This window comes from Orycteropus afer, unplaced genomic scaffold (assembly GCF_000298275.1).
Source record: "Orycteropus afer afer isolate SDZICR_OR568_19922 unplaced genomic scaffold, OryAfe1.0 scaffold00334, whole genome shotgun sequence".
Taxonomy (NCBI): domain Eukaryota; kingdom Metazoa; phylum Chordata; class Mammalia; order Tubulidentata; family Orycteropodidae; genus Orycteropus; species Orycteropus afer.
The window spans coordinates 2867605-2895256 of record NW_006921921.1 but is presented as its reverse complement, the minus strand read 5'-3'; the positions used below and the strand labels follow the sequence as shown (position 1 = coordinate 2895256).

Genomic DNA, 27652 nt, shown 5'->3' with positions numbered 1-27652 from the left:
AAGTGCCTTAGGCACTATGCTACCAGAGCTCCCCTGTTTCATACAGGGTCTCTAAAGAAGCCCTGGTGGTGCAATGGTTAAGTGCTTGCCTGCCAACTAAAAGATTGGCTGTTCAAACCCATCAGCTTCTCTGTGGCAGAAAGATGTGACAGTCTGCTTCTGTAGAGATTTACAACCTTGGGAACCCTACAGGGGCAGTTCTACTCTGTCCAATAGGGTCAGTTGACATTGACTCAATGGCATTGAGTTTGGTTTGGGTTTTATAGGGTCTCTATGAGTTGGAAAAAGAAGCTCTGGTGGTATAGTGGGTAAGGCATTCGGCTGCTAACTCCAAGGTCAGCAGTTCAAACCCATCAGCTGCTCTGCCAGAGAAAGATGAGGCTATCTATTTCCCTGAAGATTTATATAGCCTTGGAAACCCCAATGGTGGTCAATATGAATTAAAATTGACTCGATGGCAGTATGTGGGTATGAGTTGGAATGGACTCAATGGCAATGGGTTTTCTGCACTTAATACTTGGGTTTCTATTTTTTGTTTTTTTAACCTAGTTGTGTGTTATGATTCTTAGTTTATTATACTCATTGGTTTGTTTTATAAGCCACTCAAATCATTCTTGGAAGTAATGGGGGCATAAACAAACAAACAAACAAAAAAAACCAAACTTACTGCTGTCAAGTCAGATCCAACTCATAGCAACCTTTCCTTGGGTTTCCAAGGCAGCATCTCTATGGAAGTAGATTGCCCAATCTTCTTTCTAAGGAGTGGCTGGTGGGTTTGAACTGCCAGCCTCTGGTTAGCAGTCAAATGCCGTAGGCACTGTGCTACTACTAACCCAACTGCTAAGAAGCTGCTTCTGCACGTGGCAGATGCTTCCATTTTGGTATTTACTACCCTAAGCTGTGGTTTTTAGATTTAATTCCAGTCAATGGTTACAAGGGTTACTGAGCAACTTGGGAGAACCAAGCATCAGGAAGATTCAGGATAGAAAAACTTTGAGCTCCCTCCTAGACTTAAGGCTCAAGGTCTAATTCTGGGTTTACCCCACCCTTCTGCTAGCAGAGGCCCACTGCTTCCTTTGGGCCCTGAGCAGTGCGTGGGCTGTTTGGTTCCTGCTTTTTCCTTCTCTTTCACAGGTCCCTTCTCCAGGCCTGAGGGCCCCAGTCGCATCTAGCCACACTGACCCTGGAAGTGGAGGTCGGCACAGTCAGCATCTGCGTGGCACTGCCCGTTGTCCTGTAAACAGCGGTCAATGGGCAGCTGCTCCGGCTCACAGGCCAGGCCGTCTCCCACGTAGTGACTTTTGCATTTACACTTGTGCTTGCCCTGTGGGGAGAGAGTGGGGAAGGATGAGAGAAGCCCCTTCTCCAGGACCTCAGGACTCCCCAGTGCCCTGGGAACCACCCTCCAGAAGAGCAGGACCAAGAATGCATGCCTCTCTGTCCAGAGGAACTACTACATCCTGCTTGTGTACAGGCTTATGACAAAATACTGTCACCCATTTTATCTCAGCTCAAATATCACCTCCTCAGAGAGGCCTTCCCTGCCACCCTAAATAAAATGTCTCTCCCAGTTCCTCCTACCACATGGCTTTGATTTCTGTACACCATGGCCCTTCCACACTGGTGCAGCATCTTCCTGTGCATTTATTTCTGTACTGAGCATCACTCTCCTCCCTCTACTGTACACCTGTCAAACCTAGCACTGCTGAGTTGATTCTGACTCCTAGAAACCCTATAGAACAGAGTAGAACTGCCCCATAGGGTTTCTAAGGCTCTGGTGGTATAGTGCCTAAGGCATTTGACTGCTAACCAGAAGATTGATGGTTCAAACCCAGCAGCCACTCTGTGGCAGGAAGACTGGGCAATCTACTTGTGTAAAGATTTCCTGCCTCAGAAACCCAAAGGGGGTCACTGTGAGTTGGAATTGACTCAATGGCAGTGAATTTTTGTTTTTGTTTTTAATCTTTATGGAAGCAGATTGCCACATCTTTCTCCCATGGAGTGCCTGGTAGGTTTCAACTGCTGACCTTTTGGTTGGCAGCTGAGTGCTTTAACCATGGCACTACCAGGGCTCCTTCTACATGTGCATAGGCTCCAGAAAATCAAGCACTGTGTCTGTGTTTTTGATTGCTATACCCCTGACACCTACAATAGCACACACACACACACACACACACACACACAAACTCATTGCCATCAAGTCGATTTTGACTCATAGAGACCCCCATTGGGTTTCCAAGACCATAAATCTTTATAGAAGCAGACTATCCCATCTTTCTTTCACAGAGCAGCTGGTAGGTTTGAACCAGTGACCTTTTGGTTATCAGTCAAATGCCTTAACTGCTACACCACCAGAGCTCCTTACAATAACACACAGTAGGTATTAAATAACCATTTGTTGAATCAGTAAGTGATCTGATTTTCTCCCCACCAGAACCCTCTTGGTATGCATTATTATATAGCCCACAGACTTAGAGAGATTGAGTAGCCAGCCTAGGACTACGTAAGTTTTAAGCCCAGAAGCTAAGCCTCAAAATCTGTCTGACTTCAGATCCATGCTTACAACCCATAGTGGACATTACCTTCCACAGACTTCTCTTCCTCCACCAGATAAATAGAACATTGATTCCATTCTAAAAAACAACTTGAGTGATTGCCCAAACTGGCAATTTTCATGCCATTTTCCACCAACTTTTCCTTTTAATAAACTTTTTATTTTGGAATCATTTATATGTTCAGGAAAGTTACAAAGATAGTACAGAGAGTTTACCCAGTTCCCTCCAGTGTTAACATCTTACATGACCATGGTCATGACCATGGTACATTTGTCAAAACAAGAAATTAACATTGGTCCACTACTATTGATAAACAGTGGATTTTATTTGGACTTCACCAATTTTTCCACTAACATCCATTTTCTGTCTAGGATCCCACCTTGCATTTACCCCTCTCATTTTTAACAAGAAATAAACTGATGGGAAGAAAGCTTAGGAAGAGGCTGGATGGTGAGCAGGACCCAAGGCAGCTGGAAAAGCAAGCTGAGTGAAGCCCGGGAAGATGTTCCCAAACCCCCTGGGAAAGAGCGACTTACTGGGCCAGTCATCTTGCAGGTGGCATGCTCGTGACACCCGCCATTGAGGCCATCGGCACAGGGGTCTATTTCTGTGCAGCTGCGACCGTCGCCCTTGTAGCCCTTGGGGCAGCTGCAGGAGACCATGGTGTCCTTCTGGAAGCACTTGGCGACCTTCGCACAGCCCCCATTGTTCTGTTTGCAGAAATCCACAACTGTGAGAACAGGGGCAAGAGGGCTCGGTTACCCCCATCTGTGCAACGAGGGCTTCCAATAGGGGTATCACACCAGTGCCCATGGTGCGGGGGGACCAGTGCAGTGGCATCACCAGGGTTGGTGCCATTCAGTGCAGTAACTCATGGTGTTACCTCCCCACCCACTGACCTCCTCTTGTATGAAACTATACCTAATTCTTAGTAATGTTTATTATCAATTTTAACCATAGAATAGTATGTGATAAATACAGTTGTAAATTGCTTAAATGTAGTATTTCTTAGGTTATATGACTATTAACAATAAAACTGTTTTGGAAAATCTTTCTACATTGAATCACAACATTATTATTTACAACATTATTAGTAACTGAGTGGAAGCGTTTTTAAATATTTCTCCTTTTCCTTTAATTTCTACTTTATTGTTCCCAAAAGTTAGTGACATAGGTTCACAAATACTAATTACTACAGTATTGTTGCTACAACACCAGATAATCTGACAAAAATCAGTGACTACAAAAACACTGGTAATGAAAATGACAGTGTGTATTGTAGCACCTGCAGATGTGACCATGTGACTTAAAGCACCGTTGTAATTGGGCAGTAATGACAACACTGACTAGAACAGGTTAGAAGGTTCAAAAAGTAAACTAGCATAGAATTTTAGCGTTGTAGATATATTGATACATGTAAGCTGGGTTTACAAGAAATGATGTAATAATATAATAATAATGTAACATTTGTAACTGACTATAGGGATATTTGTACATATATATAAAAACGTTTCTGTTGAAACACTGCACAAAAATTTTATAAACAATCATTTTGGTGTCACCCTCTTTGGCAGTGTCACCCAGTGTGGTCCGCATCCCTGGCACCCTCCTAGTGACTCCACTGAGTCATTGGGCCCCAATGAGCCTCCTCCCTACACCCTGCTGCCTCTGTGCTAACATTTCCAAACACTGATACCCTTGTGCCACCCTCACAGACCAGGCCTGATGAATCTGTCCATCCCTGCCCCTCCTTGCCACAGACCTACTGGGCTCTGCTTTGGAAGTGGTTTTTAGAATGAGTTTGGGTTTTGTAAAGTTAGGACACAGTTATGTGTGTGTGTTAGTGCTACATTAACGGAGCACCTTGTGAGAGAGACCTTGTTACTCCCATTTTACCGATGAACCAATTGAAGCTCAGAACAATAGCTGACTGGACAAAAGTAAAACAGGTAATGTGTGGTGGGGCTGGGCTTAGTGAGGTTGGGCACCGACGTCCATGCTTTTACCATGGTGCTGTGTGACCTCTATGACCTTTCTTTTCATAATCTCCCAAATTTCAACCCAATAATAGATTAGTTCTAGCTGCAGGAGTAGCTAGAAAGCTACTTGCCTTTCTACCTATGTTGTGGCATCTCCTTGAGACTGAGAGAATGAACATGAGGACAGAAGGCCTCTCTAAGGGTGACAGAGTAGAAAGACAGAAACTGGGTTTTTGCTGGCGTTGCTTCTGGACTGCCTCATAACAGGTTACTAACAGCTGGTGGTAGCAAGCCTCATTTGCAAATGAAGTATGTATCTCTATATGATTATGTGATGGTTAATGTTGTTTGTCAACTTGGCTATGATTCTCAATGATTTGGCATGTGCTCTTGCATAATGTAATTCTCTTCCTTTTTGTGATCTGATGTGAGCAGCCAATCAGTTGAAAGGAGAGTTTCCTTAGGAGTGGGACCTGCTTCCAGGATATAAATGCATATTCTGGCAAAGCTCACTCTCTCTCAACCCTGCACTCTTCTCATTGCCTGACCTCCGGTTCTTGGGACATAAGCCTGCAGAAATCTTTGCCTTCTGCTTGACCTGCAGATTTTGGATTTACTAACCCCTATGGCACACAACAACAACAACACAACCCCTACAAACCTGTGAGCCTGCAGAGGCTTCTAGCCCATCACCTGACCTGCAGATTTGGAGTTTGTCAGCCCCTCAACTATATGAATTAGCAGAGGTTTTCAGCCTTCCCCCTAACCCATGGATTTGGAACTCGCCATCCCCCCCAATTGTGTGAGCTACTTCCTTGAAGTAAATTTCTCTATATATGTATCTATATATGAACCACTGTCTTTATTCTGCTAGAGAACTCAGAGTATGACAGAGAATTTACTTATGAAAAAAGTTAGGAAGGACATATAACCAAGATTGCTAGCTTTTTCAAATACCTATTATCTCCTTTTGCTATCAAATAGCTTTTTAGCTGTGTTTGTCGTTGCCCGGAGCTCTGGTAGCATAATGCCTAAAGGCACTTGACTGCTAACCAGAGGGCTGGTGGTTCAAACCCATCAGCTACTCCTCGGAAGGAAGATAGGGCAATCTACTTCCATAGTGATACTGCCTCGGAAACCCAAGGAGGGGTCGCTATGAGTTGGATCCAACTCGATGGCACACAACAACAACAGACAAAAAGTGTTTTTCCCAGGCTTCCTTGCAGCTAGATGTCACAAGTGATGAAGTTCCGGCCAATGGGATGGGAGTCAGAGTGATTTTTGAAACTTCTAGGTTGTGTCTTTAAAGGAAGGAGGTTTGTCTCCTCCCTCTCCTTCTCCATCCTACTACCTGGGAAGTACTTAGGGCAGAATTAGAGCCGTCCTGGGCCAGCGAAGTGAAGGGATGGCAGAGCAAGAAGGTCTTAGCCCTGGATGCCTCCCCCTAAACCATTATGTGGGACAGAAATAAACATCTACCTTGTAACTGCTTCTCTTCATTTGGATCTCTGTTTAATTGAGCCTATGGAGCCCTAGTGGTTAAGCATTCAACTGCTAACTGAAAGGTAGGCTGTTCGAATCCACCAGTGGCTCCAAGTGAGAAAAACTTGGTGATCTCTTCTACTCTGTCATATGGGATGACTGTGAATCAAAGTCAACTTGATGGCTGTTGTTGTTATGTGCTGTCAAGTCGGACCTGACTCATAGCAACCCCTCTTTGGGTTTCTGAGGTGGTATCAGATGGCAGCAAACAACTATAGTTCTAATTTTATACTTCAGTGCATTTTCTGAAAGAGTACTGATACTTGTAGAGTTTGGAAAGAAACTATAAAATAAGACCATCATAGTTTACCAAGTAATTTTAAAACCATGATCCAAGAGGTGGACAAGCCAGGCAAGAGCAAACCCATCGTCAGATGAGGCAGTGGAGCTCCGAGAGGGTAGGTATGGCTGAAGTTGCCTCGGCAGGATGTGGAAGAGCTAGGACAGGGCCCAAGGACACCCTGGCCTTGTGGGACCACCCAAGTCCCACTCCCACGTCATGCTGCTATTTCATATGCACACAGAGGACACCCACCTGTGCATGTTATCCCATCACCTTCGTAATTCAGGTTACATTCACACGTGTTGTTCTCCTTACAGGTGGCGTGAGTAGAACAAGGAGGTGTGCAAGCAGGAGGCAACACTGCAAAGAGAGTGGCCTCCATTCACCCTGCCCTTGTGGTGTGAAGGGCTGGGACCCGCCTAAGGATACTTCCCACGTCTCTCTCATTGACCTGCCACTATGTTGCTAAAGTCCCCCCACCCCACCCCAATGCAGCTGGAAGATAGGAGGTTTGCCAAGGTCCCTCTTAACCTAGAGATACTGAGATTCTAGGATTACCCCTTTATATTAAGTTATTATCTCTACAATATTATCCAAACTTTTCACCTGAAAACTCCCTAGCAGGGAGTTATTGGCAGATTAGCTCTCAGGCCCTAAGGGCTTGGGGCTCCAGGAGGACATGGTTAAATTGGAGGGGAAATTCCATGGCTACCTGAGGGCACCACCAAGGTTGTGTGCGGTGGAGGTTTGGTGGTTGGATGGGCTGCCTTTCCAGCACAAGTATTAGCAGGAGCCCATGGGGTGTTTGGGGGGCGGGAAGGAGAAGGAATTGACACTAACCATACAGTTGAAATTCTTGCAACTTCAGGTTGCTATAAAGCCCATGGGAAGACCTAGTCATTGCCTTTGTGACCTCAGGGAGAATGAAATGCCAATAATTCAACTCTCACATCTCAGATACTCCACCAGAACACGGGGCTTTGCGTATGAGGGTGACCTCAGAAGACTGTCTGCTTAGTAATGATGAGGAGTTCCTGGGCAGAGCAAATGGTTAACGTGCTTAGCTGTTAACCAAAAGGTTGGAAGTTTGAGTCTGGCCAGAAGTGCTTTGGAAGAAAGGTCAGGTGATCTACTTCTGAAAGCCCCGCCATTGAAAGCCTGTGAGCACAGCTCTGCTCTGACACATGGGATTGCCATGGGTTGGAGCTAGTGGTGGTAGTCATGGTGAAGATTATGATGATGCTGATAATGATGGCAGTGGCCGTTTTGTTGTGCTTACCTCCACTAGGCTCTTTCAAAATATGATCTCTGACCTTCCCTTCCTGCCTCCTGCAAAGTGTGATTTTTTTTTTTTACAGATAAGCAAATCAAGGTTCAGAGAGAATGGTTACCTAAGGCCATTCATCTGGTGAGTAGCAGAATCAGGGGTCAGACGCTGGTCTTGGGGACCCCAAAGACTGTGTGCTTCTAATTAGACCACTCAGCCTGGAGTCTGGAAACATCTGGGCCCACAAGCCTGTCCTGAGATTCCTTCCCTGAGGGGGTCTTTCTACAACTGCATAGGCTGACATGCATGTCTGAGTTAAGTTCTTTCATCTAGTTTTTCTGAAAGTCAACAAAGCTCCTAAAGCCCAGGGCCAGATAGCCAAATCATTTTTCCTGTGTGAAATGGCATCATCCTTTTTTTTTTTTTTTTAAAGGGGCTACTCAGGCCCACAGCCTCAGTGGAATGCTCTTGATGTAGTCTGGCAGCTGACCACGCCCATGACAGACCTGCCTGAGTGTCACAGAAGTGGCCCGTCCACCCTGTTTCACAGAGGCACTGCCCGGAGCCCAGGATTCCATCATCGCACTGTCCGTGGTCCGAGCAGCCACAGGCTGGAAGACAAATGTGGACAGAGATCAGTCTCAGAGGGAACCAGCTGTTGGTCATGTAATTACAAGCAAGGAATGCTATAAATGCAGAGGGAGAGGATGCAGTGGGAGAGAGGGTGGTTCAGTGGTAGAACTCTCTGTTTCCATGTGGGAGATTCAGGCTTGATTCCGGGCCAGTGCACCTCTTGTGTAGCCAACACCTATCTGTCAGTGGAAGCTTTTTCATGTTGCTATGATGCTGAACAGGTTTCAGGGGAGCTTCCAGACTCAGACAGACCAGGAAGAAAAGCCTGGCAATCTGTTTGTGAGGATCAGCCAATGAAAACCATGGTCCTCTGGATCACAGTGATCTGATCCACAACTAATCATGGGATGGGTGCAGCACCAGGCAACACTTTGTCCTCCATTTTAACAGTAAAGTCTTCAAAACATGTACCAATTCCACCACTTCTTGCAACCTCCAGCACCACCCTGGCTCCATCAGCTCTCAACCCGATTGCTACATTAGCTTCCCCAAAGGTGGCCCTGCCTCTGCTCTTGTCCCCCCACGTGTGTTCCCTACAGAGCAGCTGGAGTGATCCTTTCCAGTCTGCTGAGTTCACACTCCTCCTCTGGCCGCCCATCACACTTAGAGTAGTCTCTGAAGATCTCTCTGGCCAGGAAGCTCCTGCAGGATCTGGCCCTTGGCGACCTTCAGCTTTCATTTCCTTCTCTTCCTCTTTCTGGCCCACTCTGCTCAGTCACCTTGGCCTCCTTGTTGCTCTGTAGGCACCGCGCACACTCCTGCCTCAAGGCCTTTGCACTTATTTCTCTTTCCTTTGGGAAAGCTGTTCCTTTAGTCTTTACTGTACAGGTCAGTAGCCGCTAACCACATGTGATTATTTAAACTAGTTACAATGACAATATTCCCAGTGCTCAATGACCACATGTGTCTAGTGGTTACCAGAGGTGGCTAGACAGTGGAGTTATAGAACGTTACCAGCACCGTGGGGAGTTTGATTGGACGGTGCTTCTTTCAGTATCCGCACCCCGGGCTCCTCACCTCTGTTAGGTCTCCACCCAAATGCTCCCCTGAGATGTCTTCTAAAAACATGCCTCTTTTTATTCTCTATGCCTTGTGCTTGCATTCTTTTTCTTTATAGCTTTTATAACTTTTTGTTTCTGTAGTTCTTGTCCATCTCCTCCCTTTGAATGTAAGCTCCTTGAAAGCTAGAATTTTGCTTTTTCCTTCTATCACTTGTCTCTAGAACTTAGGACAAAACCAGGATTTTAAACCAGTTGACCTCTTTATGCTTCTGCTTTGTCAGCTGTTCATTGGGGATAATAATAATAGTACCTGTCCCTAAGGATTGTTAATGAGGATTAAGTGAGCAAAACCTATATGCCTGCTCCATTGTGAGCACTCACTCATTCAATTAATCATCAAATAAGTAATTATTTATGTTGTTATTTATATGCTAAATAAATGAATCAATCAATAAATGTTAGTTACCAATATTAGTAAGGGGCCCTGGTGGCATAGTGAGTAAGGCATTTGGTTGCTGACCAAGTTGACAGTTCAAACCCACCAGGTGCTCCACAGGAGGAAGATGAGGCAGTCTACTTCTGTAAAGATTTACAGCCTTGGAAACTCAATGGGGGCTGGTATGAGTCGGAATGGATTCGATGGCGGTGGGCTGGTCTATCAATATTGGTTAAGGACTCAGTACCTATCTGTTGGCTGGCTGAATGAATGAATGCTGTTCAGCCTCAGCTTGCCTGGGTGGCTGCAGGGAAGTGCATTTCACTTCTAGAGGCCGGTCTCTCAGTGGGTGGAAACTGGGAATGCACCCAAGGAGGAAAGAAGCTCAAAGGGCAGGCAGATGGGATGTGGGTGGCTGGGAAAAAGGGGAGGAGGAAACTTCTAGGCCAGGTGGGCAGCATGGAGGAAGACAGGGAGCACACAGCTAAAACCAGGCTACAGCCCAGGAACGGGTGCCACGTACGCTGGCAGTCAGGCCCGAATCTCCCCGGTGAGCACTGCTCACACGCCGTCCCGTTGAAGCCGGTGTTGCATTTACACTCTCCTGTGGCCCAGTACTCATCGAGGCAGACACCCCGGTTATTGCACGGGGTATCTGGTCCTCCAGGGCAGGCTGGAAGAGAGGAAACCACAGTGAGTAAGCATTCTCCCAAGACCCAGAGCAGCTTAGCGCCTGTGGCCTGTGTAAAAGGTGTGCTAACTCATCTTCAGCTGTGGATTCTGGCATCCATTAGCCTAGAGGGACCGTGGGTGTCGTTGGATGTCTAGGGAAGCCACTGGCTTCTGGGGCACGAGCTCAAATGCATCTGATACGATTCTTCCTCGGCATGGGAGTATACTGCACCACGCACTGTATTAGGGGTCAGGAGACCTGGCTTTGCATTGATTTCACTGAGTCATGGACTTGCTCTGTGCATCAGTTTGCTCGGCTCTAAAGAATAATAGTAAGAGGGCAGTGGTTGTTCAATGGTAGAATTCTCGTGTCCCGTGCAGGAGATCTGGGTTTGATTCCTGACCAGTGTATCTCATGGGTAATCACCACTGTCTGTCAGTGCAGGCTGGTGTGTTGCTATGATACTGAACCAGTGTCAGCAGAGCTTCCAGACCAAGATGAACTAGGAGGAAAGGCCTGGTGAACTCCTTCCAAGAATTAACCAATGAAAACTCTGTGGATCACAATGGTCTGTTCTGCAACCAATCACAGGATGGCATAGGACCAGGCATTGCTTAGTTCCATTGTGCATGGCATCACCATGAGCCAGCCAAGTTGATGGTAGCAAACAACAATAATAATGGTGATGATAACGCCTGTTTGACTTATACCACAGTGTTCCTGTGAGGATTAAACGAGGTAATATAACTGAGAGCATTTTGAAACTGTAAATGCCAAACAAATATAAGGATGGTGTTGGTTTGTGAGTGGTTCACACTTTAGTCATGGAGGGTAGAGGCTGGGTAACTGCATGGACTCTCAGCTCAGAATCTCATCTAGACCACAATGAGTGGAGTATGAGCAGTAGTGAAAAGAGTGACTCTGGACACAGACTGTGGGACCTATGTCTTATCCTTTCTGTGCCTCACTTTTCTCACCTGTTGAATGGGATAACAATGGAACTGACTTCCTAGGGGTTGTGAAGATGAAATGAATTGATATCTAGTCAATTCTTGTTATTCATGGTAGTTATGTTTTTTTAAAGTTGCCAAGAACACTGAATTAATGCATACTAAACCATTGTTCCAGGGGAAATATAAAACCAAAAAACCAACCAAATCCATTGCTACCAAGTCCAAATGAGGAAATATAGGGCTCATCAACTGATGAATTCATAATCTTGTTTTATGTGTGTTTCTGTTGAAAGACACCTTCTTTAATATATATTGTTGATTCATTAGCATTGAACTCACAGTCAACAGCACTATAATTCACGCTGGAGTGCAGGTCATCTGATGCACGTATTTTCTCTATAAGGCACATCACAGCCTTCCTGTGCTTAGAAACACTCGACAGTACTTCAGCCCTACACTTGTGGGGCATTTTGAATAGCAAGGTCACCAACAAAAGGTATGACAGTGTGAAAAATGTGGCACAAGTTGACGTGAAAGGGGCACTTGTTTACAATTTTTGTTGCTTTTTGTATGCCTGCAAGTGACCACGAAAGCACTGCAATTATTGATTTTGGGGTTACAAATAAATTTTACTGAGTAGGCAGATTTGCAAATATGGAATCTGCAAACAAAGAGTGACTGTATATGTGATATATATGGGAAGCAAACAATAAATGTGCCTACTTAGAACAACATATGGGTCATGTATGTGTCATGTAAGTGTTATGGTGCTCATTGTTCATGTCATTGGCTGTAAGCTGTGTCTAGACATGTGGGTTTCGGGATGTGCCTACGTTCCCATGGGCAGAGGAGCCCTTTCCTGGAGAAATGAGAGTGGCAGGGCAATGGGATACCATCCCATACAGGGTGTTTTCAGGAAATTATGACCCACACATGCCATATCAGTGTATCACCTTGCCAAGGTAGACTCATCTGAGATGCATCTAAGCTCATGTTCTTGTCAGTATCATGGACATTGCAATGCATCAGAAATAAAATATTTGGTGTTTTTAGCACCGTGGAGAATTGCCTGTGGTATAATATTAAGCAAAAAGCCTGACACGCAATGCAGTAGCTACACTATAAAGTCTCCACTCAGGGAAAAGCTACCTGTGCCAAAAGAAAATAGTAGAAAGAGAGATACAAAATTCTCCAGAATGATGACTTTCAGGTTGGAGAAATCATTGAGAGTGATGCTTCCCCCACCTCTTTATACTTTTCAAATGCAGTACAGTGAGCATACCCTCCTTTCAGAATCACAAGGTGGAAGAGGCGCCCTCACCCTGACAGTCTCGCCCGAAGTAGCCCTTGCAGCACCTGGGGAGCTGCACCACCATGACGCACTGCTGCCGGCAGCCTTCCAGGTTCCTCTTGAAGGGCAGGTTGTAGAGACACTTTTGCTTCACACCCTAAAGGACACAGAGAGTGACCCATCCCTCAGTCTTCTTCTACCCAACATTCAGGGTCCTGGTGTCTAGTCCTCCCCCTAGTAGGGAATCTTGGGTACTGCCCCAGTTGAAAATGGGACTTTGGCCATGAGTCAGTCTTTCACAAGGCAAATATTTTCTGAGGGGAGTCAACAGGCAAAGGTAGAGGCATCTTTACAGGGAAGGAGAGGGTCAGAGCTAGAATCCACAGGAAGAAGATTCCTTTCCTGTCTTCAGAGGAAGGATTGCTGACCTTTTAAGCTGCTTGCAAATGATCTAGTTGTCTGGGTGCATGGCTTCCCATTATGGATATCAGTAATAGCATGTGGCATCGAGCTAATTCCAACTCATGGCGACCATCTGTGCTGGAGGGGAACTTGGCTCCAGAGGGTTTTCAGTGGCTGCTTTTTTGGAAGTAGATTGCCAGGCCTTTCTTTTGGGGGTGTCTCTGGGTTAGGAGCCAAGTACATTCACTGTTTTTTTCCACCCAGGGACTCCTCCCATCAGGGAGGGTGATGTGTTAAAGGATCATCCACAGGAGAGTATGAGTTATGGTTTGTTTTGTAGAGGTGTTTTTGTTGCAGGTTTTACTAGTAGAGTACAATGGAGTGGGAAGAGCTGGGCTTTAGCCAGTGTTGAAGTTGCGTTGGCTATGTGCCAGGCTCTGTATTTTAAAATTTACTTTTCCTAATGATCTCATACAGAGTTGTCATTATCTTCATTTTACAGAGGCAGAAGCTGATAGATTATATGATTTGCAACACCAAATTTTGTTGACTTAACCATTACTCTGTATTGCTCTCTGGGCTCTAATCTAGCTTTTCTCCTTACTAGTGGTATACCTTAATTTCTTAATCTCTCTGACACCCATTTTCTCCTAAGTGGAACCAATAATAGCTTTCCTCCAGTGTTGTAATGAGGAATAGGACCAATGTATATAAAGGGACTAGCAGAGAGCCTGGGACAAGGACAGCAGCCAACAAAATGTAGTCAGTATTTTTTAATGATAATTGTTTTTGAAGTCCCTTCTAGGTCTACAACCTCATGACTTTTCTAGGCAGTTCCTGGAAAATGGAAATTAGATTGGTAGGTTGCCTAGGCTGAGAATGTCCATCTCTGAAACCATTGGCTTGGTTGTTGAAAGAATGACATAAGTTACAGTTATACAACACATCCAAAGATGCATCCATACATACACCCACTTGGCACACACACACCTAACACACCAGAAGACTGGAGTCTGGCAATGAAACAAACTTATTGCCCTCTAAACAATAATTACTGCATTCATAATTACCTTTGCTTTGCTCCCCTCTGGGCAGCTGGGAGTATAGATACAGCTCCCACAATCCCCCTGGTATGAAAGAAGATAAACACTTAACAATCAAGAGTGTTGGAAAACATAAGAAAATGTGCTTGGGTAATACCTTAATGGGATGATTAAGAACTTAATCTTGAATAAGGTTGGGCTATGATCAAGAATATAAAAATAAAAGACACTGGAACTTTGCCATAGACATTAACTCCTTGCTGTGGTTTTCTGAGGGCATAAATTCTCTGTTATAAAGAGCGAGATCTGGGTAGTGTTATGAAGATTTAGTGGATAGTGGCAGTGGAAAATGTGGATATATATGTGAGTCCATTATAAAATTAACTGTGATACTTTTGGCCAATCACTTGTATACTTTGATCCTTAGTTTTTTGATCTATAAAATGATAGATGATAGTAATTCTTGATGCTATTTGATTTTCAGGGAATTGGTGCAGGGGAGGGGGAGATGATCAGTTGAAAAATGTGTGTGAATATACGTTGGAAATTTTGAAGGCCACAGCCCCTATAGCAGAAGGGACAATTGGTTTCATCTCTTATTTTGGCTGACTGGTATCCTAAAATACTTTGGGGATTTATTAAGTGCCTACTAGGTACAAGGTACTGATAACAATTGGTCTCAGACTTTGCCATGTGAAGTCACATCACCTCTTTGAGACTCAATTTCTAAATAAACAAAGGAGTTGATAACTACTTCCAAGATTATTGTGGGCATAGAAAATGAGCACAGAGCAAAATGGCTGGCCCAAAGGTGGTACTTAGTAACTGGGTGCTGGATGGATGAATGAGTATGAAATGTGAGAAGGCCTGGCATCGTGGATGGCCCAGAATGGAAGCTCAGTCCTTGTTGTTGAATGCATAGGTGAAGGAATAGAAGTGTAGGGATGGAATCATGAAATTATCATTTTTGTAGGTCAAAAATGGTCAAGTATGACAATTTCATATGGCTTAATTGCAGAAACTAAAAAAATAAACTAGTTGTTGAAAGAAAGAATGAATGAATGGATGGATAGATTTGAAAATTACTCATGGTTGATACCCAATGACTATTTCCTTAAAACAAGGAATAAATGGATGGGTGGGCAGGTGGATAAGTGAGAGTGTGCCAGGCCAGTGTAGAGCTAAGTAGGTGTAAGTAATTCTGAATTTGAAATACACAGTCATTTGGCCCTCAGATCTCTTGGGTCCTGGGCTCTCTGAGGACCAGCCTTTAGTGGTTCCACAACAGAAGCCACTCTACTATTCTTGGACTCAAGGTTCCCTTGTTTTGGGGACTGACCGAGACATTGAAACTAGCAAAAGTGTCACAGTGGCCCCCCAGCGTGGGGTCGATCAGCAGACAGTTGATGCCATAGGCTATACCCAGGTCAAACAAGAGTTCCCGCTGCACAATTCTGCATGTTTGGTCATTCAGAAAGAGCTCGCCCTGAGAGAGAGAGAAGGAGAAAGAAGTCAGTCAACAATCCTTCTTAGACTTCTCTTCTTCCCAGACCAGCAACTGTGAGATTCAGAAAGAACTGAAAACAAAAATAGAACCAAAACAAACAAATAAAAAACACCCCAAAATGAACACACTGAGAACTTATGACATACCAGCTACTGTTATAAGTGCTTTATCTGTGCAAATTCTTTGAATTTTTATGACAACCCTAGGATGTAGATACCATTATTTTTATACCCATTGTATTATTGTTATTTGTTGCTGTTGAGTTAGCTCCAACTCATGGCAACTTATGTATAACAGTATCAAATGTTGCCTGGTCCTGTGCCATTTGAGCCCATTGTTCCAACTACTGTGTTAATCCATCTCCTGACCATCTCGCTCAATTTCTCTGACCCTCTACTTAACCTAGCATAATGTCCTTCTCTAGCTTCTGGACTCTCCTGATGATGTACCCAAAGTGAACAAGATGAAGTCTCACCATCCTCACTCTAAGGAGGATGTACTCTGTTGTTGTTGTTGTTGTGTGCCGTCGAGTCAAACCCGACTCATAGCGACCCCTCCTTGGGTTTCTGAGGCTGGTTTGTTTTTCATTTTATAGATGAGGAATCAGAGGCAGTGAGGGGTTAAGAAACTTGCCCAAGGTCACACAGAAAGGGTTGGTATAGGCATTCACACTCAGGCACTTAGCTTCCCAGCCTACTCTCTTGACCACTTTGCCACACTGCCTCTCCTTCTCCTAAGGTAGAAACATGGGCAGTGGGGGTGACAGGATGGAGCAGGGATGATTAGCTGTTGTTTGGGATAAACTTTGCTGACATAGCTACTTGATGTGCAGTAACTGAGTTTTCTTATTTAGTGCCAGGATCTAGTGATGCTCTTGGCACAACTTTTTAAAATATACAAGTGATGAGCTTTCATTTTACAATGAGAATAATAGTACACCCATTCCTTACTTGTTGACATGGCCAAGGTCCAAAGAACAGGTCATTATGTGAAATTTGGCATTATGCAAAAATGGAGGATTACTACATGAAACCACAAAATGGAGGATAACTACATCATTACATAACTGCTAAATGATGTCATTACATAACTGCCAAACCACGGAGACCCATGGCCCAGCCAAGGTGATCCATAACCTTAACCTTCACAGCCAGTGTTATTCTTGCCTAGCACTTAGGTGTTTGTTAATGCCAGACGTACATTATTAATGTGCAAAATGATCAGATTTTTTACTATTGTCATAAATAGGAAATGCTGGATGAAGAGACAGTTGGTAAGTGAGGAGGAGCTGAATGATTACTTATTTTTCACATGTATTAGGCCTTGTCCAAATGATGCTGTAGACACATTATTTCACTTAATGCTTGCAACAAATCTAGGGCTTCCTTCCCCAAGATCACTATGTAGTAAGTTGATGGACACACTCCCCACCCCACCCCAAAAAAAGTAAAAAAGAAGTCCTGTGAGAAGAAAGAAGGGTAAACCTCAGCATCTATTGATGGGGTGGAAATAGTGTGACTTAGTAGAAGGAACACCTGGAAAGCGTGGTTGAAGCCCTGACACTTCCACTTACTCTCTGAACATGGGCAAGGCCCCGAACTTCTCTGAGGTTTGCCTTTTTCCACCAGGTAAATAGTGTTAATAATTCTTAATGTATAGGGTTATTATAAAGATAAGACTGAATGTTGTTGTTGTTATGTGCCGTCGAGTCAAACCCGACTCATAGTGACCCCTCCTTGGGTTTCCGAGGCAGTATCACTACGGAAGTAGGATTGCCCAACCTTCCTTCCGAGGAGTGGCTAAATAGTGTTCTGAAATCTCTATTAGTACACAGAATAATAATCAGTGGATACTGTCATACTTTTTCTCTGATAGATGTCCTCTTTGGTCTATGGACATAGGACAGCTGATCTCAAGAGTGCAAGTACATTAGGATGACCTTCTAAATGTGGGAAGATAAAGATGTTAAAACTTAGGTATAAATTTAGGTATAAAATTCAATGCAGTTCCAATGCAAATCCCAAAGGGATTCTCATCACAAGATCTAAATAGAATGTTGTATGGGACTTCTCAGAAGGTTCTTTAAAGGGAATTGACTCATCTAGGGGTTGTATCCCTTTTTCTTTCTTCTTCCTCTTGACTGGAAGTAGATATGATGGCTGGTGCTCCAGCAGCCATTTTGGACCTTGAGGTGACTTTGAGGCTGGAACTATGTATGGAGAGCAGAAAGAAGAAACTCCCTCATGAAGCTGCTATGTTAGCCTTGGGTTGGCTACCTCCAGATTTCTTTTACAAGGGAGATCCATTCTTGTGTATCTAAGCCACTACTATATTGGGGTTTCCATTATACGCAATTGAAATAATCCTATCAGACCCATCTATTGTATGGAATATGGGAAATAGACTGGTTCACCAACTGACCAGGAAGGAGGAAGTTGCAATCTTGGTCTCTGTTAGCTGATCTAGCAGTTAAAGCCATGTAAGAGGGTTGGGGCATGGCCACAGTGGGGCTGGGAAGTAAGAGGAAGCAATGATAGTGAAATTCCTGCTTCAGGGAATTAACTCACACTGGAAAATAAATGCTCTATCCCTCCACCCCCCCCAAAAAAGAACCTGAAAGTGGCTCTCCACAAGTATAAGGGGACTTCTTGTCACCTGTGACAAAGGGTCAGGCTGGCAAGGTCTTAAGAGGTTTTCCATTTCCACTTACTTTAAGAGGACACACCCCAGGCAGTGAGAGAAAATGAGCTTGCCCTCAATGGAAGGAAAGTAAACTTCTCTTTGTGGGAGCATGGTCAGGAAGTCTGGGAAGTGGCTTGTTAATGTGTCCCCATGCCCCACCTGGGTGGCAGTACTCACAATGTCCCTGCCAGCTCCGCACGTCACGCTCAGCTCTGAACCTTGCAGGGTCTTCCAGGCAGCAGATCTAGGGAGATCCACTGCTAAAACCTGTTGGAGCAATGGTGCCAACTTAGTATTCCAAATTTGGGTGAAGAAAGGCCCAAAGGACCTTTGCCAATAAACCAGATTCAGATGCATGTTATAACAACCTCAGAACAACAACAAATATACTAAAAACAAAACAAAAGAAGAAGAGCAAGAGGAATCATGGGAAGCATTATCTAGGAGGTTGGAAGTTCCTTCTAGAGGGAAAGTCTCAGTCACCTGGTCTGGGTTCACTAGCCCTTCCATCCTCCATCTATGCTTGGGAGTCCATGGGGCATGGTATGTTGCTCTATGAAGCCAGGGACAGGACCAGTGGGTTAAGTGCTGGGAGATGGCATAGGATGCTATGAATTAACCAAAGCTAGGGCTTTTGGTATCTTGGACTCGAGAGACTCACTCCTGAATAGAAACATGGGTCCTGGTTGAGGACCCAGAGTGACAGGGTTTTAGAAGGGGCTTCCATGTTCCTATGTGGCTTTGCTTCTCCAGTCATAGTTGATCCCAGATGATTAATCAGTTATTTGCCTGAAATTTTAGGACTGGGAGAGAAAGACTTCATCTGGAGAACCTTGGGAGCTGTCACCAGCAGCTATTTTTTTGCCATGTGATCTAGGAAGGAGTAAAAGTTGATCTGCAGTACAAGAAAAGAATCACGCTCTTGGGTATGGTTTAAAGTAAAATATAATAATGGTAGGCCCAAGAAACAGAACGAAGCCTGTGCGCTGCAACCCAGGAAGTCTTTGCTTTCTTTCTCTTGAAGTTCTGTAGAAGGCTGGATGGGCAGTACCTCTTCCTGAGATATTTAGGAAGTATAGGGACTACCTTCTCAAGGAGGCACAGACTAGAGTGATGCGTATAGGAGTCAAGGGATACCCAGGCTTGTCTGGAGCCACCAGAAGCTAGGAAGAGGCAAGGGAGCACGGCCCTGCCCACACCTTGATTTCAGACTTGTAGCTTCCAGAACTGTGAGAGAATCAATTCTGATGTTTGAAGCCACCAGTTTGTAGAAGTTTGTTATGGCAGCCCCAGGAAGTTAATACACAAGTCAGGGTGTATCTTCTCCTTTCTTCCTTTGCCTGGAAGATCTGGCACAGTAGGCCCCTAAAGGGTCAATTGACCCTGGCCAGTCAGAGGAAGACACAATGGGTGTGAGGGTGCTCAGACCTCTCTCCCACCACACTGACTATTCCTGGGTACAATGCCTTGGTGCCTGGATTTTATCACTCCTGGGGCATCCCTTCACTCACTTCTGTGTTGAAACAAAATACCTTGGAGTCTCGGATCACATGGAACTTCAGGTACTCCATCAGCTTGTCCTTGTTTTCTTGATTGAAGAGGAAATACTGTTGTTGAGCTGGTAAGGCTTGGAGAGCTTGGTCCGTGGGCCAGAAGAGAGTGACCGGGGTGTGCATGGGATCAGTGATGAGACTCAGCAAGCCCATATCCTGAAACACGGGAAATAGTTCCACATGGCACACACCACACAGCAGAACTATGTTATGTGGGTGGACGTCTCTAAGGACCAAAGGAAGGCAGAGGGTGCCTCCGTGCTCCATCCCAGGCTTCTTGGGACAAAAGGGATGCAATCAGAAACCAGAGGTTCATCACACCCCTGCCATTCTGCTCCACATTTTCTTGGAAAAGAGAGTAACTCCTGCTGTGGAGTCAGATCTGACTCATAGTGACCCCTCCTTGGGCTTCTGAGGTGGTGTCACTATGGAAGTAGATTGGCCAACCTTCCTTCCAAGGAGTGGCTGGTGGGTTTGAACTGCCAGCCTTCTGGTTAGCAGTCAAATGCCTTAGGCATTATGCCCCCAGAACTACTATTCCTACCCAAATATTTTGATTTCCAGAGACCAGGTTATTTTCCTCATATTTCATTTTAAAAATTGAAATCTATATCATAATGACATACCCCTATGTAATTACGAGATTTCTGAATCCTATATACCCCCAAAGAAATTAACAGATGAATGGGGAAGAATTATTCTGACAGCCTTCTATAGCCCATGTGGAGTATATAGACTTTTTTTTTTTTTTCTTTTAATCTTTCCAGCAATCCTGTTAAGCTGGCCTTATTATCCCTTTCTATTGAGAGTCAGAGAAATTGTCTAACTTTCTTCGAAATCTCTTGTTTAACCAGCCCCTAGTGCTCAGGGAGGAGCTCTGGTAGCGTAGTTCCTAAGGCACTTGACTGCTAACCAGAAGGTTGGCGGTTCAAACCCACTAGCCACTCCTCAGAAGGAAGATGGGGCAATCTACTTCCGTAGTGATACTGCCTCGGAAACCCAAGAACGGGTCACTATGAGTCGGTCCAACTCGAGGGCACATAACAACAACAACAACAACAACACAGTACTCAGGGGTGGCTGGGCAAAGATGACTCATCTGTAACACCTTTGGAGATTGTGATTTGGAACACCTGGACTCTGTCATTTCTAAAATGCTTCCTAGAGAGTCTGCGATCCAGACTGTTTGGGGAATTACTGGTCTAATGCAGTGGTTTATGGATTGTGCTATGGGGGACCCCAGGGTTCTCAGAGCCCTTCAGAGATTTCTTGGTGTTTGCTTGGGGGAGGGCAGCCTCTGGAGGATCCTGGGCCTTCTGTCTGACTCTCTGCAATTTGTTGTTTGAATGAGAAATTTCTCTCCTCAGTTTGTGGGAATGGTCTCTGAAGTCAGAAAGATATGCTTGTGACTTCCATTTCCACCTGTTTCACAGGCAGATTCCCTAACTCTCTCCCTCAGCGTCCGCATCTCTGTAATGGAGCTCAAAATTCCTACTTCCCAGGCTTGTTGGCAGGAGGGCTGAATTACAGAGATGAAGCACCTGATACAGGGACAGGCACAGGGATGCTAGTTCTGGTCCCTGTTCCCAACCTCAAATACTTTAATTCTAACTCAGCCAATGTATATTACTCAGCTGAACAAACCACTCAGTACTTTGAATATGGAGTCGAAGACAATGTATTTATTTGTTCTCCAGAAACTCAGGACTTCCCCATACAGAACCCATAACAACTGGCTGGTACAAAAAACAACACCAAAAAAAAAAAAACCTCAGAAATAGCAAACCCAAACTCTAAAGACCAAAATCAAAACTGAATCCAAAAAGCTACAGGTAGCTAATCCCCTGAATGAACTCTCCCCCAGTTTTTATTTATTTATTTATTTATTTTTACCTGTATTAACTTGCTAAATTTGGTGTAGCCATGTTTTTTTGCCACTGTCGTAAGATTCTGCTGCAAAGATAATAAGAAAAAGAATGATACCTTTTCTTATATAGTTCATGAAGCACTTGAACAAAAGCTCAACTGAATAAAATAAAGAAAAAGCCACATGGCAGGCACTGTAATGGGCTCACCAGCACCCACTCCACCTCTGTTCTACCCATGCCCTTCTGCGTTAAAGAGGCTGGAAAACAGCACAACGGTTCCACAGACTCCCTTGTAGCTAGAGTTTCACAGGCCATAGAGCCCACCATGCAGAAGCACCTGTGTGAGACTTGGTGGTGGGAAGAAACAACATGAGGCAGTGAGGACTGATTATAGGCAGATCACATCTATCACACAAGATTAGATCCTGCACAGCGGTAAAAATTGCATCTGGTGTTCAGTCTTTAGTGTCCCAGAAGGTGAGGCTAGGGGCAAGTCTCCTTGCAGACATCTTTGGGATGCTTTATTCCCAGCCATGCAGCATCTGATTAAGCTCTGGCCTTTCAAAAGATTTGTTGACACTCAATTTCCTTTTTGTTTAAGCTAGGCATAGTGGATTCTGTTCTTGGCAATGAAGAATCCTGACCAACATTAATAAATAATATTAAAACTTAAAATGGCCTTCTCCCATCAATTGAGAAAGAGCTTTACTTTATTATTATTATGTTTTTTTAAATTGTGATTAGGGTGAAAGTTTACAGAGAAAATTCACTTTCCATACAGCAGTTCACACACACGTTGTCTCATGACATTGACTACAATTGACCCCAATGCAACAGCTCCCCTCCCACTTCCTCCCGATAGTTACCTCTTCCCTGTGTCCACCCTCCATGCACTCCTGCCCCCTGAGCTGTCTCCCTGTGCATAAGCAGCCCTTTTTTTCTCCTATGATTGCCCTCTCCAAGGAGTGTATTTACCTCAGGTAAATGTTCAGCTCATATGCCTGTCTTTTGTTTGGCTGGAAGCCACAGGTATGGATTCAATTCCAGACCAGAAGCGTAGCTAGGGGCTGTAGTCTCAGTGGTTCTATCAGGCTCTCTGAGACCAGCAAACCTGGTCCTTTTTTTTTTAAAAAAATGATTTTGAGTTTTGTTCCACATTGTTCTTCTTCTCTATCCAGGCTCTTACTTTAAGTTTAGTTTTATGTAATTGTGTATCTGTGATATCTCTTTCTGTTTGTCTATCTGTCTATCAGTGTATCATATATCTATGTCTCCATCCTCCAAATCAATGCAAGATTGACCATTAGCCCTTGTGGTTACTTAAAAAATACATATAAAATCCATATATGTATTATAAAATAGGATTTTACTTATTTATTTCTTACTAAGAATGATATTCATTAAGCTTTTAATGACAGCTTGGAATTGAAGCATCAAAATTAAAATGTCTCAAAGGAAGCCTTAAGATCAGAGTAGAGATAATGGTGTATCATGGGTCACTCCAGGCTGAGCATATAACAGTGCATTTACCCACCAGAACCTTTCCAGAGGCATCTTTGGGGGTGATAAGCATGTTTTGGGGAGACAGCACTTTGTCTATGATGTGGATGATTCCATTGGTACTGATGGTGTCACTGGATATGATCTTAGCCTTGTTATTTAAATATACTGTGTCCTGAAATTAACCAAAACAGAAAAAAAGAAATGAATACAAAGAGAAATAGACACAAAATCACTTCTTCCAGAAGGCTACACCAACAGTTAAGTTGTCATGAAAGTGAATGTTTAAGGAGAGCTGTGGGCAAAATCTGAAGCTTTAAGTTACCTGAGCATCTTCTTCTTATTATTATTTTTAAAATGAGATAAGAATGTACTTTTTACCCAGAGAGTTTAATAGTAAATAATTGACCAAAACAGTCATTTCACTGTGATTCTCAAATTTGAGTTAAATAAAGCAGTTCAAATTTGGCTTCTCTTCAACATGTATGCCACCCCCTCCTCTTAGCTTTTTCCTCTTTGCAGTGAATTCTACCAGTGGCCAAACCTCCATAGCAGGGAGGGTCAGGACCAGCATGGCCAAGTGGCTTTGATCAAAAGCTTTCATCTCTCTCCAGTGTCTGACCAATAACTGCCTGGAGCTGCCCTGCTTCTGAGGTTCAATTCCAGCTCTACAATTTACTCACTCTGTGACCTTAGACAAGTTACTTAACCTCTCTGAGCTCAGTTTCCTTATTTGTAAATTAGGAATAGCAATAGTATCTACATTATGGGGCTGTTTTGAGGATCAGATGAGTTAGTGCATATCTGATACATAGACATCATGGACATACGTTTGTTGTTACTACCATTACGGGGCTTACTCTAAGGAGGAGGAGGAGAGAGGGCCCCAGGAGGGTGAGTACCGTCCTTAGGCGGCCTTGCTTACCTGAGAGACAGAGATGACAATTGACTCCCCTTGTAGGGAAGTTACATTTGGGGTCAATTTCAGGTTTTCCAGAAGCAGCTGGTGGCAGGCAACCACATGATACCGAAGGACCTGAGGAAGTACGCCCTGTTTGTCCCACTCTTTAAGCTGCAACAGATCAGAGAGTCCTGGTTTCACCACTTGCTAGTCATGTGACCTTGGGAAAGTTATTTCCCTTGACGTCACCAAAGGTAAAATAGGGATAATAATAGTACCTAGCTTACAGGATTGTTGTGAGGACTAAATGGGTGAGTCTAAGTCAGGCACTCAGAACCAAACCAAACCAAACTCACTGCACCTGGTGTATTTGATGAATGTTAGCTATTATTATATTAATGAGTAACTCAGTCTGAAACATCCCAAAGAGTGCTACAACAGTCAAGGCTGTGAAGTCCTGCAGAAAAGAACTGATTTAAATCTCATTAATCCAGTTTTCTCTCTCCCTCCTTTTTCTTTTGGTCCATGGGAGCTTTGGATCATTTGGGCCTTGATCCTCTCCAGCCTCCTACCCCATTCAGGAATGTCCTTTAGAGTGTCTCTGGCCAGTAGTTACCCCAAATTCACTTGGATGCTTCCCCTGACAGGGAGACCTTATGCCCAGGACAACTGCTTTCATGGGTGGTCAGCTCCAGCTGGTCCTAATTCCCTTGTTCAGGAAGTCTCCAATGTAAATTCCAAGACAAGGCCCAAAGACTGTGTTCCAACTCCAGACCTCTCCCATCTGCCCACTGGCACGTGCTTACCCGGACTTCCTCCTCAAAGGCTGCTGATAAAGGTACGAAGACGGTGAAGGTGCCCGGGCCAGCCAGCTCTCGCAAAGAATGCTCCTGAGGGAAGGAGGGCAAGGGGCCCCATTCTACTTACTTAACATAAATGTAACGGGGCTCAAACAGTAGCAGAGAAAGATAGTTGAAGAAAGGACTGATCATTGGATGGAGAGATCTGTGTTTCAGTCTTGAGTAAAACTCAAATACAGATTCTCTGTTATTGAAGTTTTTTTTTTTTTTTCTGGTTATAAAATTAATACATGTTTATTATATGAAAGATTTTGAAAATGCCAAAAAAAAAATAACTACCCGTAATCGTGCTACCTAGACTCAACCTCTGTGTTTTTAGGTATTCTTATCCAGTGTTTCTTCCACATATAAATACTTGACATGATTGGGAAGTAATGCAAATATAAATACTAAGATGATTTGTTTAACTGTTCTAATTATCTTCTTGTCAATTCTAAGCTCATATGGTTATATTTTCTTCTAGTTTTTTTTTTCAATGATTTTATTCTTCTAGTTTTAAAATATTTTATTCTTTAACAAAGAAGCCCTCAGGTGGTGTGTACCTAAGGCATTTGACTGCTAACCAGAGGGCTGGCGGTTCAAACCCACCAGCCACTCCTTGGAAGGAAGGTTGGGCAATCTACTTCCATAGAGATACTGCCTTGGAAACCCAAGGAGGGGTCGCTATGAGTTGGGATCAACTCAATGGCAGTGAGTTTTTTTTTTTTTTAAGTGGCACAGTAAGGAGCTCTGGTGGTGCAGTGCCTAAGGCATTTGACTGCTAATCAGAATGTTGGTGGTTCAAACCCACCAGCCACTCCATGGAAGGAAGACAGGGCAATCTACTTCTGTAAGGATTTACTGCTTTGGAAACCCAATGGGGGTTGCTATGAGTTGGAATCAACTCAATGGCAGTCGGTTTGGTTTTGGTTTTTGGTTTAGTGGCCCTGTAAGGTGCTCTGGTGGCACAACGGTTAAAGCACTCAACTGCTAACCAGAAGGACGGCAGCTCAAACCCACCAGCTGCTCCATGGGAGAAAGATGAAGCAGTCCACTTCTGTAAAGATTTACAGCCTTGGAAACCCTGTGGGGCAGTTCTCCTCTTCCTGTAGGGTCACTATGAGTCAGAATCAACCCAATGGCAATGGGTATTCTTTGATATATTTGGAACTTATTCTGATGTATGACATGCAGTCTTTGGGTACAAAAAACTTCATTTTTTGTATCCAAAGACTTAACATTGCCCCAATTATGCTTCTTTTCTCAGTGGTGTGATGGAAGTTTTTCATGCTTCATTCTGTATACTACACAGGCTGTTATTTGCTGCTGCTGAGTTAGCCTCCAACTCATGCACAATGGAACAAGATATTGTCCAGTTCTGTGCCATCCCCATAAGAAGTTGTGGACTGGGCACTGCTCTGCTGTGATCCATAGGGCCTTCGCTGGCTGGTTTTCTGAAGGTGATCTCCAGGCCTTTCTTCCCAGTCTGTCTTGGTCTGGAAGCTCCATTGAAACCTATTCAGCAGCCTAGCAGCTTTCAAGTCTCCACTGACAGATAGGTGGTGGCTGCACAGGAGGGGTGTTGGCAGGGAAGTGAACCTGGATCTCACACATGGGAGACGTGAATTCTATCCCTGAGCCTACATATACTATATTCATCTACCACAAAAGACCCAATGCAGCATCCATTGGTCTCATTTATGCTGCCCACCTGAGGCCTGAGAATGATCAACAACAGGGCCCATTCCAGAAGTCCAGGACCCTAGGCTTTCCTGACCCCATCGCCTCTGGATGCTGCAGGTTTATGCTCTATCTGGCTTGGGACCAACTCCTGCAGGTAGAAAGACACACATATTCTTACCTGCACCTGGAAGAAATACTGGGATGTTTTTGGATTCTTGGGCAGCTCCTGTAAACAAAGACAGTGGCTTCACTTAATGCCTGTAAATGAAGCAGGTTGTCAAAGGGTGATTTCTCATGAGTCTCTGCCTTTCCCTCAATTGGAAATCTGCAAGAACAGGCCTTGATGAAATTTCACCAATAGGCTTACAATTGAGGTTCAGCGTGAGTATGTGGATACACTATAAGCTATGAAACCTTTCTGGACTTTCCATCTGATTTATCAAAGAAAGGTCCAGGCATTTCCAGAAGCTTCTGAGCTTTAGGAGCACTTTAAAAAGTTCAAATGTTTAATAAGTCAGATTTGGTTACTCTGTTAAGCCCCTCTGTAAGCCAAATAAGAAAAACTTGAAACTACAATACTGTCTTATCCTTCAAGTGCAATGGGTGTCCTTTACACAGTTTATTTCATTTAATTCTTATAACAACCAGATGGTGTTGGCACCATTATTATCCTTTTTTAAGATGTGAAAACACAGAAAACAGATCCGTAGAGAGTGAAGCAATATGCCCAGAGTCACAACGTCACTAACTGGCAGAGCTGACTTCAAACCCCAGCGGATCTGACTCCAGAACCATCAACCTTTGTACGTGACATTCCTTCCCACGTCAAATGAATTCCCATGGGTAGATAACATTTCTTTCATTGACAATTTTCATAGAAATCATCTTTCACCTTTTTATAATGGTTTACATTTTACAAAGCCCTTATGCATTGCTTAGCTACTGGGATTCTCAGAATAGTAAGAGAAGTAGACTTGACTTCTTGGAAACAGGTTGTACTTTACCTGATAGATATTGCCACGGCAGGTAAATCCATCCCCAATGTAGTTTGGCTTGCAGGT

General features: G+C 44.0%; 1 protein-coding gene across 1 annotated transcript in view; it reads right to left on the bottom strand.

Annotated features, from left to right (window-relative positions):
* STAB2 (stabilin 2) overlaps positions 1-27652 on the bottom strand; it is a 228909-nt gene that overhangs the window by 21463 nt on the left and 179794 nt on the right. The window contains exons 40-55 of the mRNA XM_007952402.1: positions 27596-27643; positions 26770-26817; positions 24876-24959; positions 24094-24240; positions 23203-23343; positions 21694-21753; positions 19780-19956; positions 18425-18514; positions 15398-15544; positions 14086-14142; positions 12644-12770; positions 10220-10369; positions 8133-8237; positions 6612-6719; positions 3092-3285; positions 1183-1324 (exon numbers count right to left, since the gene is read on the bottom strand). Coding sequence (XP_007950593.1) covers positions 1183-1324; positions 3092-3285; positions 6612-6719; positions 8133-8237; positions 10220-10369; positions 12644-12770; positions 14086-14142; positions 15398-15544; positions 18425-18514; positions 19780-19956; positions 21694-21753; positions 23203-23343; positions 24094-24240; positions 24876-24959; positions 26770-26817; positions 27596-27643 — 1825 coding nt within the window. The remainder of the gene's footprint in view (positions 1-1182; positions 1325-3091; positions 3286-6611; positions 6720-8132; positions 8238-10219; positions 10370-12643; positions 12771-14085; positions 14143-15397; positions 15545-18424; positions 18515-19779; positions 19957-21693; positions 21754-23202; positions 23344-24093; positions 24241-24875; positions 24960-26769; positions 26818-27595; positions 27644-27652) is intronic.